The sequence below is a fragment of the Lacerta agilis genome, chromosome 2, assembly GCF_009819535.1.
Source record: "Lacerta agilis isolate rLacAgi1 chromosome 2, rLacAgi1.pri, whole genome shotgun sequence".
In the NCBI taxonomy this organism is placed as follows: domain Eukaryota; kingdom Metazoa; phylum Chordata; class Lepidosauria; order Squamata; family Lacertidae; genus Lacerta; species Lacerta agilis.
The window spans coordinates 3,359,214-3,376,945 of NC_046313.1; the positions used below are offsets into that span (position 1 = coordinate 3,359,214).

The 17,732-nt window shown below is 48.4% G+C and overlaps 1 protein-coding gene across 5 annotated transcripts in view; it reads left to right on the forward strand.

The window, feature by feature from the left end:
• Window positions 1–17,732, forward strand: part of LRP1 (LDL receptor related protein 1) — a 314,902-nt gene that overhangs the window by 286,477 nt on the left and 10,693 nt on the right. For all 5 annotated transcript variants that reach the window (XM_033137230.1, XM_033137222.1, XM_033137247.1 and 2 more), the window contains 14 exons: window positions 335–451; window positions 3,904–4,010; window positions 4,324–4,456; window positions 5,173–5,292; window positions 6,031–6,153; window positions 6,714–6,857; window positions 7,106–7,243; window positions 8,739–8,858; window positions 12,045–12,313; window positions 12,413–12,591; window positions 12,672–12,778; window positions 13,386–13,502; window positions 14,086–14,262; window positions 15,494–15,634. In XM_033137230.1, the coding sequence (XP_032993121.1) occupies window positions 335–451; window positions 3,904–4,010; window positions 4,324–4,456; window positions 5,173–5,292; window positions 6,031–6,153; window positions 6,714–6,857; window positions 7,106–7,243; window positions 8,739–8,858; window positions 12,045–12,313; window positions 12,413–12,591; window positions 12,672–12,778; window positions 13,386–13,502; window positions 14,086–14,262; window positions 15,494–15,634 (1,992 nt within the window). The remainder of the gene's footprint in view (window positions 1–334; window positions 452–3,903; window positions 4,011–4,323; window positions 4,457–5,172; window positions 5,293–6,030; window positions 6,154–6,713; window positions 6,858–7,105; window positions 7,244–8,738; window positions 8,859–12,044; window positions 12,314–12,412; window positions 12,592–12,671; window positions 12,779–13,385; window positions 13,503–14,085; window positions 14,263–15,493; window positions 15,635–17,732) is intronic.

Below are 17,732 nucleotides of genomic sequence, written 5' to 3' on the forward strand. Positions count from 1 at the left end.
GGATATTGATTGACACTGGGTTAAGTTTTGAGCTACTGGCCCAAAGTCCTAATAGGTTCCTGGTGGCGCTTTCAGTGCTTCCACCTGCATTACAGATGCCCCCTAGGAGGGTGGGAAATATTCAATTTGGGATGTAATAAAAGCATTCATTTATGTCTTTGTGCTCAAGCTGCTCTATGTACAAGAAGGCATCCAGAAGATGCCTTGTGAGCAAGGATAGCTATTTTTCGATGGGCTTTGTTTTTAATGTTCGATGGGCTTTGTTTTTTTACATTTACTGATGTCGTCCATTCCCTGCCTTTTCTCTTCCCTGTGTCACTTCCTTTGTTTTCAGATGAGCGAACTTGTGAGCCCTATCAGTTCCGCTGCAAGAACAACCGCTGTGTGCCGGGTCGCTGGCAGTGCGACTATGACAATGACTGTGGAGACAACTCTGACGAGGAGAGCTGTAGTATGTTCCCCCTTCAGCCCTACACTGGGAGAGCAGAATGTTTGCATGTGGGGAGGGAGGTGGTCTTCTGACTTTCCCTGTGGGCTTGGTCCTTGTTGGATGGAGGAAATAAAACTAGCATTGCTTGTGGGAAGAGGGCACTTAAATCTGGGTGTCCCTTTTCTGTGAAAAGGGTCATCCCATCAATGTATGGAAGCAGAAGGTGGCCTTGAGGCTGGAATAAGCTAGAGCATTGATTGGAGAACATCCAAATGCTGCTGGACTCCAACTCCCATCATTCCCAGCAAGCAGAGTCGTGGGCAGTTATAATGGGAGTTGTAGTCAAAAAAATCTGGAGGGCCATTGGTTGCCCCCTTTGATTGATGAGATTTCAGAAAATACTGGCTGGGTTTCAGGCCCAAGAGTACTTTCTATTCTGGTATAAATAACATTGAGAGGGAGGAGGCCAAGAATTCCACTAAAATGCTCTTCAGATTATGTGCCCTAAGCCCTGCCCAAGCCAACAACTGTTTACCTTTTGGCACAAATTGTTGCAACCATCTCAGCCTATGGTAGCTGCTGGGGAAAGTCTGGCTTCCGTGCAGCTTCCAAACCTGGAGTGAAGTGAGTGTGCAGACTCATTGGTGGAGGACTAAGCCCAGATAACCTTTTAGCTGCACCATCCTAAATTGTCTTCCTCTCTGCTGCTTGCCCTCTACTGTTTCAGAATGCTGGGCTGCTCTCAGCCCCTCCAACTTGTGAGGTCTTTTGGATAAAGGTTTAGTTGGGGCTGAACTAGGAGGCACCTCCCCATTTTTTGAAGCATGATAGTTAACTCTTCTCACCCTGCATCAGCAATGCTGGTTTTAAGTTTGCCTTACCCTCTCTGATCCTAGCTAAAGTGAGAGATGCATCAAACAATGGCCAGCCTTTGGCCATCTCCAAGCATGGGAGGGAGTTCATCAATTCCACAATGCTTTACTGCCATCGGTTGGCTTCACGTCAGCACAGCATGAAAAAGGTGGTCCAAAAGAGAGCCAGCAAGTGATGGTGGGGGGAGAGAATCTCAGATGACTGACTGACCCATCATGTGATTCCAGCCCAGTCACTGGGATCTTTGGCGGAGCTTCTCTTAGCTGTCCCCCCCATGACTCAGTTGCATGTTTCATAACTACTAGAAGCCATGCATTCTGTGTATTGGGCCAAAGCCTATGGAACTCCCTCCCAGCTGAGGTTAGACAGGCCCCCTCCTAGCTGAGAATGCCTTGTTCCAGCAAACATTTCAAGGCAGTGTTTGGTTTTATGATAATTTTTTGTTGCCTTCTTACCCCATTTTCTGTGGGCACCACTTACCAGTGTAAATAATGAAGCAGTATATAAATGCCTTAAATAGAGATAAATTTAATGAATGAATTAGTTGCAGTCATCCCAGGGAGGCCAAATGGCTCCTTCTTTAACTCTCATTAGAAGCCAAAGAGGCCTCCAGCAACAGGTGTTGTTGTTGTTTTGTTTTGTTTTTAAGATTCACGGTGGCTTCCACACCTCCTCCCTTGCCACTTTCTCCCCCACCCCCACCCCTGTAGACTCTAGACATGACTTTCTTTCAGGTTCTTTTGTTTTTTTTATTTATTTTACCACGTTGTGTAATTTGAGTTTGTGCCATTTCACCTCATCTTACGTTTTTCTCCATTTTCACACTGTCGTATCGGGGCTTGCAGAGGTAGGTTTCTGTCGAAAATATTTTTCCTTTCCCCTTTAAAGCCTTAACCGTGATAGAAAGAAAGGCTGGGGTGGGCAGAGGTGGGAGGACCATAGTGGTATTGGGATTGCCATGTTATTTCCCATGTATTTCCCACTCCCCCCCCCAAGTAACTGAATGGAGAGGGCTTCTCTGTGTGCTGCTTTGCTTGACTCCCAGCCATCCCTGAAGGTCAAAGCAGGCTAGAATAATGCCTTCTTTAATTTCTCTGCTGTCTCTCTCCCATACCTCCCTTTGATAGATAAAGGGGTTTGGGGAATAGGACAACATCCTCTCCAGTTGGGTGAAGTTAGTGTGCCCATCCAGTTTCTCCTTGGCAAGCCTTCCATTACCAATGGGAACTGGGTGGGGCTTCCTATGGCATCCCTTAGGGTGGTACCTTGTATGTCTAAATCACTAAAAAGCAAAGGCAGGAACAGGCAGGGTGCTGCCCTCTCAGTGCTGCTACCACTTGCCACTTGGACCAGGCAGGGCTGCGCAGTCACACTGCCACGAGTGCACCCATGCAGCCCTACCCTCAGTGCCACCCTGCCCCATCCCAATAAGCAGGAGCAATGATGGTGTCAAGAGGATGGTGACATGGCACTGCCCTACCACACCGGCCCTGCCTGAGCAAAAAGCAACAGCATTAGAGGGAAGGCCATAGCTCAATGCTAGAGCACATGCTCTGTATGCAAAAAGTCCCGGGTCTAAAACCCAGCATCTACACAGGCCTGGGAATGTCCCCTGCCTGAACCCCTGGAGAGCCACAACCATAGAGTGCAAACAGGTACGGTTGGTACAAGCTCCCAACCGTACCAATAGTCTGACTCAGAATGAGACAGTTTCCTGTGTTCGTAACACTTGTAATAACATTGATTGAAAATATATTCTGAGGGGCTGCAATCAAACAAGCAGATACCAAAAGCAAGGTTGCAGGAGAAATTGTCAGCTGTGTGTCTCCTCTCCACTGTAGCATCTAAGTGAAACTCTGCATAGGTCATCTTCGTACAGCAAATTTCCCTAGTGACAGCCGCTTAAGTGGAGCAAGAAAAGGACCATGTAACTTGCAGCACAACACACATTGAAAATGTTTAGATGTTTGGGGAAATAGAGGAGGATCATATAATCGTAGAGTTGGAAGGGACCACAAGGGTCATCTAGTCAAAGCCCGTGCAATACAAGAATCTTTTTGCCCAACGTAGGGCTCAGACCCATGACCCTGAGATTAAGAGTCTCATGCTCTACCAACTGCGCTATTGCAGATATGCAAAGCTGCAAAAGCTGTGATCTAGAGGGCATAAATAAGGTTTCGTTCTCCTCCTCCTCTCCCTGCTGCCTGCATCTGCAAAGCTGCTATGGGTGGTGGGAGGTGGGGATGCTTTTTGGCTGTCAAACAGAACTGCCTCATATTTTCCACTCCTGGGATTCCCAGCTGAGACAGAGTGGCTGGGATGGTTGCCACTGTCTGCCGGAAGCTGCTTGTGTGGAGAACGGGGGTTTGATGTAGCCAGAAACCACTCATGTATCCCCTCTTCCCTCACCCCAAGTCCTTTGTGGCCTCTCCTGTGTTCTCTTCTTTGTCATATTGAAGTCGAAAGACTGTGGTTTGTTTGAATAATGATTGCTCATGCTTTCCCAGAGATGCCCTGGGAATAATAGACAGCAGTGTTTAATCCCTGACTTAACAGAAGATGCTCCATCTCACCTGCTCATGCGTTCTTTCTGCCTACAGAGCCCAGGCCTTGCTCCGAAAGCGAGTTCTCTTGCGCCAACGGGCGCTGCATTGCAGGCCGCTGGAAGTGCGATGGGGACCATGACTGTGCCGATGGCTCTGATGAGGTAAGGAGCAAGTCAGGTGCAAAGTGGTAAGCAACCAGAGAACACCAGAATTTGCCTGCTTTCATTTCTTGTAGGAGCAAACTTGGGAGCAAGTTAACTCTAGGATAGGTGTGGGAAACTTCATTTGATTGCTGGTGGTTATTAATCTGATTGACCACCAATTAGCTTGAAGCGTTGCTGGAAATAGGCAGAGGGTATAAGAACTCTTACAGTGAAAAACATGGGGTGTTACTGGGTGTTTTAGGTATACACTTATCCAAATAAGGCCTGCCTAGGATTTGGTAACCCTGTTTCCTTTACTTTCTCCCCACAGAAAGAATGCAAACCTCGCTGTGATCAAGACCAGTTCCACTGCAAGAGCGGCCACTGTATCCCACTGCGATGGCGCTGCGACGCTGATGCTGACTGCATGGATGGCAGCGATGAAGAGGACTGCAGCACTGGAGGTAATGCCCCTCTTACTCCCTCTTCCTCAGAAGAGGATATCACACTGGTTTCAACCGCTGTGTGCCTGCGAAGCATCAGTGCTGTAATGAGCGCCAAGTAACGAGTTACAAAGGTGCTCTCATTTCCCCCAGCCCAGGCATAGCCAACCTTCGGCTCTCCAGATGTTTTGGCCTACAACTCCCATGATCCCTAGCTAACACGACCAGTGGTCAGGGATGATGGGAATTGTAGTCCGAAACATCTGGAGAGCCGAAGGTTGCTGACCCCTGCCCCAGCCTGTATGCAACCCTTGGCAAGCAGGTGCAGGGTTGCCTCCAGGCTTCAGAGGGCACTAGGCAACACTTCCTCTGTCAGTCATTGGGCCCTGGTGCGGAGTGACACTAGTTGAGGGGACTATGGGATGTTAAAAGAGTGACTTGATCCAGGTGTTTGGAATGCTGGGCCATACCAGATTTCCAAGGCTTCCCCTGCCAGCTGCCAAAGATGCCAGGTGCCGGCACCAGCCCCTGCCCCGATCAGGTGGTATGTGCAAGGAACTGGTTGTGGAACTCCTCACTGCTCAAGATTTAAGACCTCTGAAATGTACTCGCAGCTCGAGTGGGGCTCTCAAGGTCACACCTGCGCAGTTTCTCCCTCCCTGTCCTCCAGGGATTCAGTGTTCTGTAGGAGGAGGTTTTGTAGCTGATGTGCCCGGGCTTGTTTCCCCACTTTGCAGTGCGGACCTGCCCTCTGGACGAGTTCCAGTGCAACAACACCTTGTGCAAGCCGTTGGCCTGGAAGTGTGATGGTGAAGATGACTGTGGTGACAACTCAGACGAGAACCCTGAGGAATGCTGTGAGTGCCTCTGCCCCTCTGGGTGCACCCTCCCATACTCTTCCCTACATACTGCTCTGCAGAACTGAGAAAGTGAAGGGCAGCACCCACATCACATGGGGAAGGTCCCCCACCCCCAGGCTGAAGATCTTGGGAAAGGTTGAACCTGAGCTCATCCTCTGAGGCCCTTCTTTGTCTACCTCCTCCGCAAGAGGTCCGGAAGGCGGCAACATGAGAACAGGCGCTTTTTGCAGTGGAATGCTCTCCCCAGGGAAGTTTGCCTGGCACCTTCATTATACACTTTTAGGTGCCTGGTGAAAATATTCCTCTTCAATCAGGCCTTTGGCTAGTTAACATCCGATGCCCCTTAAAATGTGTTGGGTGGGGCATATTGTTTTGTTTTTGTTCTTTTTTTAATATGTATTTTGTGTTTTTTATATATTTTTGTGTTGTGAACCATCCTGAGATCTACAGATGAAGGGTGGTATACAAATTTAATAAATAAAAATAATAAATAATAGCCTAGGTGGGACAGTAGCCTGGATCCCAAGACAGCAGCTTCATGTCTTACCATGTAACCAGATCCCTGCTTGTTTTTTCCAAAGCTGCAATCACAGCCCAGGAATGGAGGAGAGTGATGCAGGATGGAGGCAGGGGGAGGCAGAGAGGCAAGGCCTGCATTGTCAGCCACCCATATATTTCCATGTCCCTCTGGCTCCCACATTCACTCTGACCATTTGTTTCTGTTTACTGGTGCAGTGAAATTCCAGTGTCCCCCCAACAGACCGTTCCGCTGCAAGAATGACCGTGTGTGTCTCTGGATTGGCCGCCAGTGTGATGGAATCGACAACTGCGGTGATGGCACTGATGAGCAATTCTGTGGTGAGTGCCTTCCTTGCTTCCCCCACCCTCCCCGGGCAACTTTCCAGTCCTGTGTCACCCATACTAGTGCCAAACCGGGGCTGTAACAGCAGGGATTAAAGTACTTATTTCCCTCCTGGTGTTCTTGGACTCCCAACTCCCATCAGCCCCAGCTAGAACAGCCCATGGTTGCATGGAGATGATGGGAGTTGTAGTCCAACAGCATGTAGAGAGGCACTTGTTCCCCATCCCTGTGCGAATGCTTCTCTGAATTAAAATAATGGTTTGCTTTCATATTATGAAAGAGTATGAATTACTCTCATTTCTGGAATGTCTCTGTGTGGTTCATCATTTTAAGCATGCCCAGAGCAATGACTCATGCTGAGGTGCAACAGGCATGGTTCTCTGTAGGCAGGGCTGCTCTGTGCCGTCTTTCTGACTTGAATGGCCCAGTCACATCTCTAAGATTCAGTATCCTGCTCTTTTGGGCAGGAAGGGGAATGAAAAGAATAGGCAGATGATAACTTTGTCTTCACAGCACACTCTCTTTGCTTCTCACTGTCATCTCTGCAACCTCATAGACTTGCCAACCACCAGGCCCAGGAGCTGCAGCCATGAAAAGAACGAATTCCTCTGCAAGAGCGGGAAATGCATCAGTTCTGAGCTTCGCTGCAACTTCTTTGATGACTGTGGAGACGGGTCTGATGAGGATAGTTGCTTGCCGGGTGAGGGGATGAATTGCTGAAGCTCCATGCACACCTTTGGGCAAGAAGAGGAGCTGGTGTTTTGTTTGGGGGGGGGGGTGAAGTGGAGAGGGGGAGCATTATAAGCCCAGTATGACCAGCTTATAATGAGGATGTATGTGGCTTGGCCAATCACAAACATGCTCCCAATCTGCCTCCTGCTGTTCTCTTGCCTCTTGCCATTTGTGCCTACTGATGCAAGATTGTCTGCTCCCATCTCCTGCCTGCAGATCTCAAGATGCCAATTGGCTGCAAGGCCAACGTGACCATGTGTGGCGAAGAAGCCAAATGTGTCCAGACCCCCACCTCTGTGTACTGCACCTGCCGCACCGGCTTCCAGAAAGTGCCAGACAAGAATTCTTGCCAAGGTATTGGGCCAAAAGACAGGTTCTGCCAAGGCCAGGAGTTAGCTGGCCGCTAGCATGAAGTCGCCTCAAATTCTTTGTGAGCCCCTTTGAAGTTGTCTGTGAGATTCTGTGGGTTGAGCCCAGAGGAAATGGGTGACAGCAATAGTGAGGGCTCTTCCAGGTGAGGGAAGATTGAAGAGCGAGATCTAAGTGTGTTCAGTAAAGAAAGTTAGGGAAGCAACTGCCTCAGCATTACATAAAAGGGAAGAATGCGTCCATAGCTGTGGAGGGGGAACCACATGTGGCTGGTGGAAGGCAAGGCAAGGCAATGAGTCAGGCCGCCAGGCAGACCTGCTATACTGATAGACAGCAACAAATGGGCTGATGGCATTCGCAATCTGCCAGGCACGCAGGGGCTGTAATTTGAGTTTATTGCATCTTTCATCCTAGCTCCCTGGCTAATGACAGTGACTGTGGACAAGTCAATTTTTGCAATCCGCTATAAAGCAGTAAATTAACACCTGATTGGTAGGGAGATGCCTGGGGTGAATGCCCACCCCAAATCCTAGTGATTATGAGATTCAGATCACTCTCCCAGCTTGATGAGAATGACGAAGAAGAAGATGGTGGTATTAAATAATTATATATGAGTGAATATTGCCTACAACCATAGCATCCTTTTGTAGTGCTTGTGCAAAAATGGCTTTGAAAATACAAGGTCCCACTTTCAGGCTCCTACAAACTAACAATAATGAGATGAGCAGAGCAAAGAAAAGAAGGGGGGAAGCCAGAAGAGGGGTCCTGGGTGCATTGCTAGGGAAAGTCTACAGGCAGGAATCTGGTTTGTTAATATGTTTGTGGACATTCTTCTGGAAATCTAAATGGATTTTTCTGTTTCAGCTTTTAAAAAATGCATTCTCTTAGAGGAATTGCACCCAAAGCAGTTCCCTGAAGGAAAAACTTTGTGCCAGAATTGACCCTAAAAGATACACGATAGTACTGGATAAGCACACATCTTTTGCTGTAGTTTTTTTTTTAAAAAAAATAGGTTTTTGCAGAGGGTGGAAGAGGGGAAGAATATATTTTGCTCTCTACAATTGATGTCAAAGTCACTATCCAGTTGGCCCATGTTCTTCAGCCTTGAGTCCCCAGATGCTCTTGGGACTACAACTCCTATCTTTCTCCAGGCGGCTTATCCAGTGATCAGGTATGATGGGAGTTGTAGTCTGGCAACCCAGAGTTAAAGAACACTTCAGTAGGTGATTCTAATAGCCATAAGCAATTCTGCTGCAGAACTGTTCATCTGGCACATCTGGATGGTATTGGGACCTCGTTTTGACTTTTCCCATGTACTGCAGAAATTGCTTCTATTTGACTGGAGACAATGGCAGGATGGGACGTGTGTGCTGTTGTTTTGCACAAAGACATCGTTCTACAATGTGGTTATTCTCTGTAATTCAGCTTCTGGCATTTGCCTCCAATAACCTTGTGTCTGTGTCTCCCCTGCTCTGCACAGATGTTAATGAGTGCCTGAACTTTGGGACTTGCTCACAGCTCTGCAACAACACGCAAGGCTCATACATGTGCACTTGTGCCAAGAACTTCATGAAGACCCATCACATGTGCAAGGCAGAAGGTACCAGTGAGCTTGGCTAATGGGAGTTTATTGCAGAGGCAATGAAGGGTGTGGGTGTATACACTTGCTCATGATGTTTAAGAGACACATGCTATAATGCGTTGCTTAGCGTAACACACAACTTCAGGCATGACGTCTCATGGACAGACACTCCTGGCCAGAATCTCCAATTCCTTTTCTCTCCAAGTAGATTCCTTCAGCTGGCCAAAGACTCTACCTGCCACCCCAGTCCTACCTCAGCTTTGCTCCTAGTTCAGTGGGAAAAGGGGCTATAATTTATTTTTATGAACCCTTTGACTACCGTTGAAGGAGCTGCAGAGGATTCAGCTCAGCAGGGTGAGGCTGCTGCTTCAGGCAGCTGAAGCTCCCCATGGGTTTCCCACCTGCCCTCCTGCCTCCACTACAGTGGTGCCAGTTTTGAGCAAGATCCCACCCCAGGATTGCCTCAAATCATTGTTGATGGCGGTGTCACTTCTCCACCAGCGTCGGCTGTGGCAGGGCAGAGCAGCCCTTCCCGTTTCATCTTAGGCTGTGAAACAGGACACACCGCCTCTAAACTGCAGTGATATATTTATTTATTTTTATTTTTTTTTAAAACAGAATTTATTGACATTTTCACAAAATAACACAAACCCAACCCCCACACCTACAAATATCAAAACAAATACAAATACACATAATGTCAGGATTCTTCTTATCTGTATACCTTACTAAAAAAAAAATTCTAGTTCCAAATCTTGACGTTTGACTTCCCCCGCCTGTACACCTTCGGTTTTAAAACAATACACTATTTCCTTAACAACTTTTCTCTATAAAAATTTAGCATTACTTAAAAAAAAAAGGAAAAAACACCTTTATCTTAATCTTTGCATTATAACCTAAAACTTAACCAAATATTCTTACAGCTAGACTTATTTCTTCTATCATTTATCATGCTGCTTTTAACTTAGATTCAATATCTCCTTACTTATTTAAAATAAACTTATAATTAACAGACTTCACACTCCGATTTCGGAAACCATGGCAGACCATCTATGTTATACTTTAATTGATTCAGCCCACTCCCCTTTTGTCCATTATCTTCTCCTGTCTTTCACCAGAACCGGATCTCCTATTGTATTCTTCTGAGTGTCCACAGATCCTGATTGCAACCACAACAAACCCTGCATCGAGCTCCAAGATGTTCGCCCTCTCCAATCTGAGTTTCTCCGTGTCTTTGTACCATACTTCTTCTTCTTGTAGAAATCTTAATTCTATGTCCCTCGACCCCGAGCTGCCACCTCGAAGTCTGGATATTAAAAATCTTTCCGTTCCAGGGTTACTGCCACCCCCTGAACTCGGCCCCTGTTCCAGACGGATTTGCTCAGCCATCTCAAACCATCCTTGCAGCACATCTTCCAACTCTTTGCAAAAGTCTGTTTCCATTGAATAAAACTTTCGAAAAGCCTCCTCTGTGGAAAACAAATTCTTTCCATTTATAATCGCACTCAAGGCTCTTAGTTTTCGATCAAGCAGTTCCAGTTGAAAGACAGTAAGCTTTTCCTCCTCCTCCCAGTCCTTCAGTGCCAGCATAAATGCAAAGTCCAGCATCTTCGGGGGGAGGTGGGTATCAGATTGCATTTCCTGTCTTTTCCTTCCTTTGTCTGAATTTTTTCCTACGCAAGTCCGAAACGTCGCCATTTCTTCCAATGCCGGAGTATAAAGACCAAAACTTCAGATGGAGATATTTTTTCCTCAGTTAACCCCCAAAAGGAGATCTCAACAGACTCAGCTTTCAAATTCCAAGTACTTTCAATTGATTGTTGTAGCAGCAGTCACTTAAAGAGTTAATTTCTTTCACCACCCGAAGGGAGAGAGGCGGGCTGCCTTTCTTCTCTTAATCCCAGAGCTTTCCCGGAATACAAAGAGTCAGTCAATTACTCACAGCTTCTGGTTTCTTAGCAACTCCTTAATGATAGGTAGAACAGAGACGCTCATCACGGACTTTGCCGCCGCATGTAAACATCCCGGTTGGGGCATTTCCCCTAAGGCCCGGCTCCGTGGTCCCTTCACCCCCACTCCCCCTTTACAGGGGGTGCGGGGGAAGGGTTCGGAGCGCAATGGGCACAGCCGGGGAGCCCAGGGCACGGGACGCTCTTCCCGTGCCCCAACTGGAGCCCGCTATGCGGTAGCGGAGCTCCTAACCCCCGGGATGAACTGGGTGCCTCGCAGCCGAAGCAACCCACGACCATCCATGATTGCGCCAGCCGCCGGAAGTCTAAACTGCAGTGATATATTTAATTGGGAGTAAACTAGAAACAACCTTATCTCTCTCATCAAAAACACTGGGAGTTGGGAGTGCTTCATTTTGGCTGGATCATGTCCAGTGGCTGCTTCTCCTACCCCCACCTACCTTCCCAATAGGTAGGGTTCAAAGATTACTTAAAACCTATGCAGTTTCTAACTGGATTGGGTTGTTGTGTGTCTGTAGGTCCCCTCATCCCTGCCAATTCTCTTTGAGCCTGGGACCCTAAGAATGACCCCCCCCCTCCCATTTTTACGTGTGTGATACATTCTCTGACAGTCATGTCTGCTTTCGTATAAGGCCTTCCGTTCTAGGCCACATCCAAAGACGCTCATGCATGCACGTCAGTGGGGCTTCCCCAGAGTTGACTTCGCTGGCAGGGAGGAAGTCTCAAGTGAGCATGGGGTTTTGGATTGCAATCACGGTGTGCATCAAAGGGCTCATCTAGACTTCCTTTTGTGTTGTGTTTCTAGGCATGGGTCTGGGCTTTAAAGCTCCATTTCCAAGGGGTGTCCCAGTAGTTTACGTGGAAAGCCCGTGTTTTACTGCTCAGTCAGAGCAAACAGTGGTTGTGTTTTCTGCAGATTGCCATTTGCTCCTATTCAGCGATAAAACTCAGGTTTTCCTGGGGAAAGTGCCAAGACAAAAAAAACAAACCCTGCTTGGACACAGAGCTTTGAAGCACTGACCTGTGCCTGGAAAATGCAATCCAAAAGGATCTCTGGATGAACCCAAAGTATGACTTGCCAAGTTAAGACAGAGCATGTCATATTGGTGCCTTGCCAAACTGCATTGTCTTGCCTGACAAACTTCCTTTTACATCACCCTCCTCTCCTCCAGCTTGTTCGTTTCACTGCAGTGAAGTCCCCTCCCATTTTGATGGTCTTCCTCTTCCTCTCCAGGGTCTGACTACCAGATACTTTACATTGCTGACGACAACAAGATCCGCAGCATGTACCCCTTCAACCCCAACTCTGCTTATGAACCTGCCTTCCAAGGGGATGAAACTGTCCGCATTGCTGCCATGGATGTGTACGTCAAGGGCAACAAGATCTACTGGACCAACTGGCACACGGGACGCATCTCCTGCCGTGAGCTGCCATCCTCTGCTGGCTCTAGTGCCTCCAATCGCAATCGGCGGCAGATAGATGGTGGCGTCACCCACCTCAATGTAAGTGGCAGGCTTTGCCCATGAGAAAACACAGCTTGGGGGCGGGGGCACTGGAACTGAGGTTGGCCAAACACTTGGTGCTCCCCTTGCTTCCTGCAGATCTCAGGGCTGAAGATGCCACGGGGCATTGCCATTGACTGGGTGGCTGGGAACATTTACTGGACGGACTCCGGGCGTGACGTCATCGAAGTGGCACAGATGAAGGGTGAGAACCGCAAGACGCTCATCTCAGGCATGATTGACGAGCCGCATGCCATCGTGGTGGACCCGCTCCGAGGGTAAGACAAGACCCACCACAGTTTACTCTTGCAACTCTCTGTGCCCTTCCACACCACACAGCATGGCTTTCTCTTTACAGCACCATGTACTGGTCAGATTGGGGGAACCACCCTAAGATTGAGACGGCAGCAATGGACGGGACCCTGAGGGAGACGCTTGTACAGGACAACATCCAGTGGCCAACAGGTCAGTCTGGTTGGGGTGTGTGTGTGTGTCTGTGTGAACATGAACCCTCACTCATGCTGAGCAGCCATGCCCATGGCTGCCTCTTTTCTTTATCAACACACCACAGTTTCAGTGTTAGCACTGGGCAAATTTCCCATACATGGGAACATCAGAAGTTGCCTTGTGGCTGTTAGCTCATCTCCTTGCATTGCCTACTGTTTCTTGCAGGCATTCCCAAAGCTTTCTGGCACAGGAATCTCTTTCCCAGTTCGGCTTCCTTAGCTCTTAGCTGGACCTGACCCAGGGATTGCTAGCTAGGGATTATGGGAGCCATAGTCCAAAAACAGCTAGAGACCCAAGTTTGGGAAACCCTGTCTAGGGGAAGGGCTGCTTAGTCTTTGACTTATACACCACCAGAGAGATTAGGAGGGTTGGAAAGTCTCACCTCCTCTGCTTGCCCTAGCCAGACATGTGAAGGCCAGCCGGGGGGGGGGGCTGCACACCTTCCTAAGCCACAGGCTCCTTATCCTTTGGGAAGCCCACTTCATACTTTTGACACTTAAGGCATATATACGGTCCACAGGTCACCATTGATACTTACACATAAATTGTTGTTGTTTGCCTGCAGGTCTGGCTGTTGATTACCATAACGAGCGCCTGTACTGGGCTGATGCCAAGCTCTCAGTGATTGGCAGCATCCGGCTGAATGGCACTGACCCAGTGGTGGCCATTGACAGCAAGAAAGGTAGGTGGTGGATGCAGGGGGAAGAAGCTTTGGGAAAGCCATGGGGTGGTGCTGGTCTCGGTGTGCTCAGTCCCTCCATAGCTCCTTCTCCACCTCTAGGTCTGTGTTCCCAGTGCCCATTTTTGCATTTGGCAAAAAAATAAGGAAGACCAAAGGGGCAGCACAGTGGTCATGGTTAGTCCCCTTAACACAACCCAAAGCAGCTGCTGTTGTGCTAGACCCACCGTCCTCCCCCCTTCAGTCTCCTTCCACCTCTTCTTGGAGAGAGGCATCTTGGTCCCATTGTAGTACTGCAGCTGGTGCTGAAAGAATTATGCTGAGAAGAGCTCGCCAGTTAACGGGCTCATTATTAAGAGAACTTGGGAGTATTTTTATCTGCCATTCCCACAGGATTCTGAATCCCTTGCCTCTCCACAATGCCCAAAAATGGGATGGTTGTTCTTTTCTAGAATCTTCCACCTGCCCACCACTCCACAGCTCACCTGACTGAACTCAAGATCCTTCCAGTATCCTGAATTGTGTGTCCATTAGCAGAGCTGCACAGCCAGTTTCTAACACTGCTTCCACCCCCCTTCTACCCCAGGGCTCAGCCACCCTTTCAGCATTGATATTTTTGAAGACTACATCTATGGTGTCACCTACATCAACAACCGCATCTTCAAGATTCACAAGTTTGGTAACGGGTCCGTCACCAACCTCACGGCTGGACTCAACCATGCCACCGATGTGGTGCTGTACCACCAGTATAAACAGCCAGATGGTTAGTATTGCATGTTGGGGCATCAAGCCTTCATACAGCTTAGGTAGGTTGGAGCCCAGTGGAGGAGAAGCATGGCAATGCTACCACCACCTCTCCTCCCCCCAGGTCAGGCGTGACCTGGGCAACGCTGGACCATTGTCGGAGCCCAGCAGAGGAGAGGCGTGGTGATGCTGCCACCTCCTCTCTGCCGCTTCCAGCCCCGGGTCAGGCCTGACCCAGGAGTGGAGCTGGGGCCTCTTCAGCTCCCTCACACACCAGAGCCCAGCGGAAGGCATCCTTTCCCCAGCCATGAGGAGAAGGAGACGCTGCCACTACCCCAGCCCCAAAGGCCTGGCCTGGGCACATCTGCCCTCCTCACAGCTCCAGCCTCAATGAGGGAGCCTGTTGTGGGGGTGCCTGGTTGTGCCCCCTCAAAAAAATGCGCCTGAGGCAGCGCCCCCCCCCCAAAGGCTAGACCTCTGTTTCATAGCAAAAGAGGGTAGGAAGTCATGTTGATCTCATGCTAGGCCAACTTAGGAGACCCATAGTAGATCTGAGGTTGAAGAGATAATATGGAGATGTCCTTGTGAGTCTCAATCTTACTTTTAGACATGGGGAAGGAATAGAGATGGCTGCCCAGGCAGGTAGCAAAATCTGCTACCTTGGGGACTTTCCAGCAACGGTTGGATTCCTGCCAGGAATGCAGGTGCATGGCTGGAAAGTGGACAACAGAACCGTTTATTTTCTGCAATCTGCATTAATTTCTAGTTGTAATGCTGTGCTCAGTAACATGATTTTGCCTGAATGGATGCTCCTTAGTCCAACTTGATAAATCAATTAACACAGCAGACACAGCAGGTAGTTAAACTGGCGGCTCTTGGTGTTTGCAATTTGATGATAAGGGGACATGATGGCAAACTGATGGGGAAAATATGGCAGGCATAGGCAAACTCCGGCCTTCCAGATGTTTGGGACTACAATTCCCATCATCCCTGACGACTGGTCCTGTTAGCATCTAGAGGGCCAGAGTTTGCCTGTGCCTGAAATATGGCCACAGTGGTCATTGAGCCAGGAGAGAGCAGGCTGGATAGCTGAGGGGCTATTCAGAAACCAGGTGAGGAAGAGGCAGTTCAGAGGCAGGAGAGTGCAAGCTCGTAAGTTCTCTTTCAGACCATGTTTTGAGAAGCAGAGGGGCTGCCGTCCAGCAAGAGCCTCTGCTGAACTCTTAATGCTTGGCATCTTTCCTCTCCAGTGACCAACCCCTGCGACAGGAAGAAATGTGAATGGCTCTGCCTCCTGAGTCCCAGTGGCCCTGTGTGCACCTGCCCCAATGGCAGGAGGCTGGACAATGGCACATGTGTGCTCGTCCCCTCACCTACCGTCTCACCTGTAGGTAAGTGCTTTTACACAGAGAGAGAACAAGGCACTTCCTGCCATCCTCAACCATACTGCTTTTGCCCTCTGTTAAAATGCCTTCTGGCCCAGGAAGTGAAAGCTGCACTTAGTTATTTTCAGTTGACTGTCCTCAGTTCCCAATGCTGGCAGCCCCTGTGAGTCACCATCCGTTTGTGTCGAATATACTGGCCACGTTATCCCTTTGGCTGCCTCTGGGTTTATATTTCGGAAGCTGAGCACACACTTTGTATGAGGAAGCTCCCTGGTCCAGTCCCTGGAATTTCCAGTTTTAAAAAAGATTGGGTGATATGAAAGTCTTCTTCTCTTGAGACCCCAGGAAGCTGCTACATGTAAGAGTAGACAATACTAGGCTAGGTGAACTTTTTCTGCTCTCTGAAGATCACTCTTTATACAGGCACTGGCGCAACTGGAACTCACTGTGTTGGGTTTTGTCTGAGTGACTGGTGTTTGTTCTTCAGGAGAAGCAATCAGGAAAGGCAAAACATTGTGCCAATAGCTACATGGAAATCTGACTCTGTTCCCAGGGCAGCAATGAGTCTCTTTCCTGCTTCAGTTTTCACTCACATCCTTTTGTCTGCTTTGGAGAATAAGTGAAGTTAAGTTAATAACCTTCCTGCCTGTGGACTCACTCCATGCGGCTTACGCTCTGAAAATCCTACAGAGTACCCTCATGAAAACAAGAATGAAAAACTTCAGGCACATAATTAAAATGAGCAGATAGGGATTACATCCTACAACCAAATCAGCAGTCACCAATCATTTTTTTAAAAAAAATGAGAAATAGAGGAAGGAGATTGAGACTGAAGAAGATCTGCTTGGGCAATGCATCCCAGTGGATAGGGACCACTACTGAAAAGGCTCTGTGCTGCTTGTGAACACACACCTTGCTGCAGGGCCTCTCTTGCAGATATTGTAGGACATGAAATTCCCATTATGCAAGGAAGAAAGCTGCCTTTCACCACATTATAGTATTTGTCCATCTAGTATTGTCTGCTCTGCCTGATGGTGGTTCTTCAGGGACACAGAGAGAACTCTCACTTGAATCTAGTATCTGATCCTTTTAGTGGAAGATGCCAGGGGTTGACCCTGAAACCTTCTGCAAGTAACGCATGTGCCCTGCCACTGATCTGTTGTCCTTTCCTTGAACCAATTGCCATCTGCCCTCCCCACAACATGGGAGAGGTAAGCTGCTGTGAACCCCCTCACAGATTCTTGCTTAGATCCAGTGATTCATGCCTAGCCAGAGGTTGGCTTGCATCATCGAGAGGTAAATGCATGAATTATTACTTGAGGGCTTGTACAGTAACCAAGGGATACAATGTAAAATTCATATGCATCCTGGGGCTATTCAGCTTGAGGCTGAAACAAACTCCCACCATATAAACACTCTTTATTTTATTTTAATTATTTTTGCTTTTCATAGACAATACCTCCTCCCAAATCTATTGTCTCCTTTGGAGATGGGGGAGGAATAGACAAATTCCTCTAGACTTCATTGTGTCAAGCTACATGTGCTCTCCAAAACCCCATGTACACTGATGGCACTTGTTGGGAATAAATAACACTGAGTAAGTGAAGTTAACTCTTTATTAGAAAAAACAAGGCCAGCTTAGGAGTGACAAGCCTAATGAGCACAGCAACTCTTTTCGGTATGTCTTGCCCTTATGAGGCAGTTTTAGAGCTAACAGTCCCCACCTCCCCACAGCTGACTAAATCTCCTCCTTCCCCAGGATCCTTTCCAAGCAATCTGAGACTCCGCCAGCACACCTCTCACTGCTTCTCCCTCTTCATAGCTCTTCTTGCCCTGGGAAACCAGGAGGAGGAGAGCTTGTTGCAGTAGGAGGGGGAGACATGGCTTCTTCACCAGCCTGACCCATCTCTGCCTCGTGGCCTCCCTCCTCTCCTGCTTCCACCTCTGCGTCTGGTTCTGGACTTCTTTCTGCTACAGACTCTTCCCTACTCACTAAACCCAGCTTCTGACACCTCCTTCTCCCAGTTTTCTCCCTCTTCTCTGTCTAACCACCCTTCGTCATTCCACCACCAATCCTCAGGCTTTGAGCCTTCGTCTCTTGGGG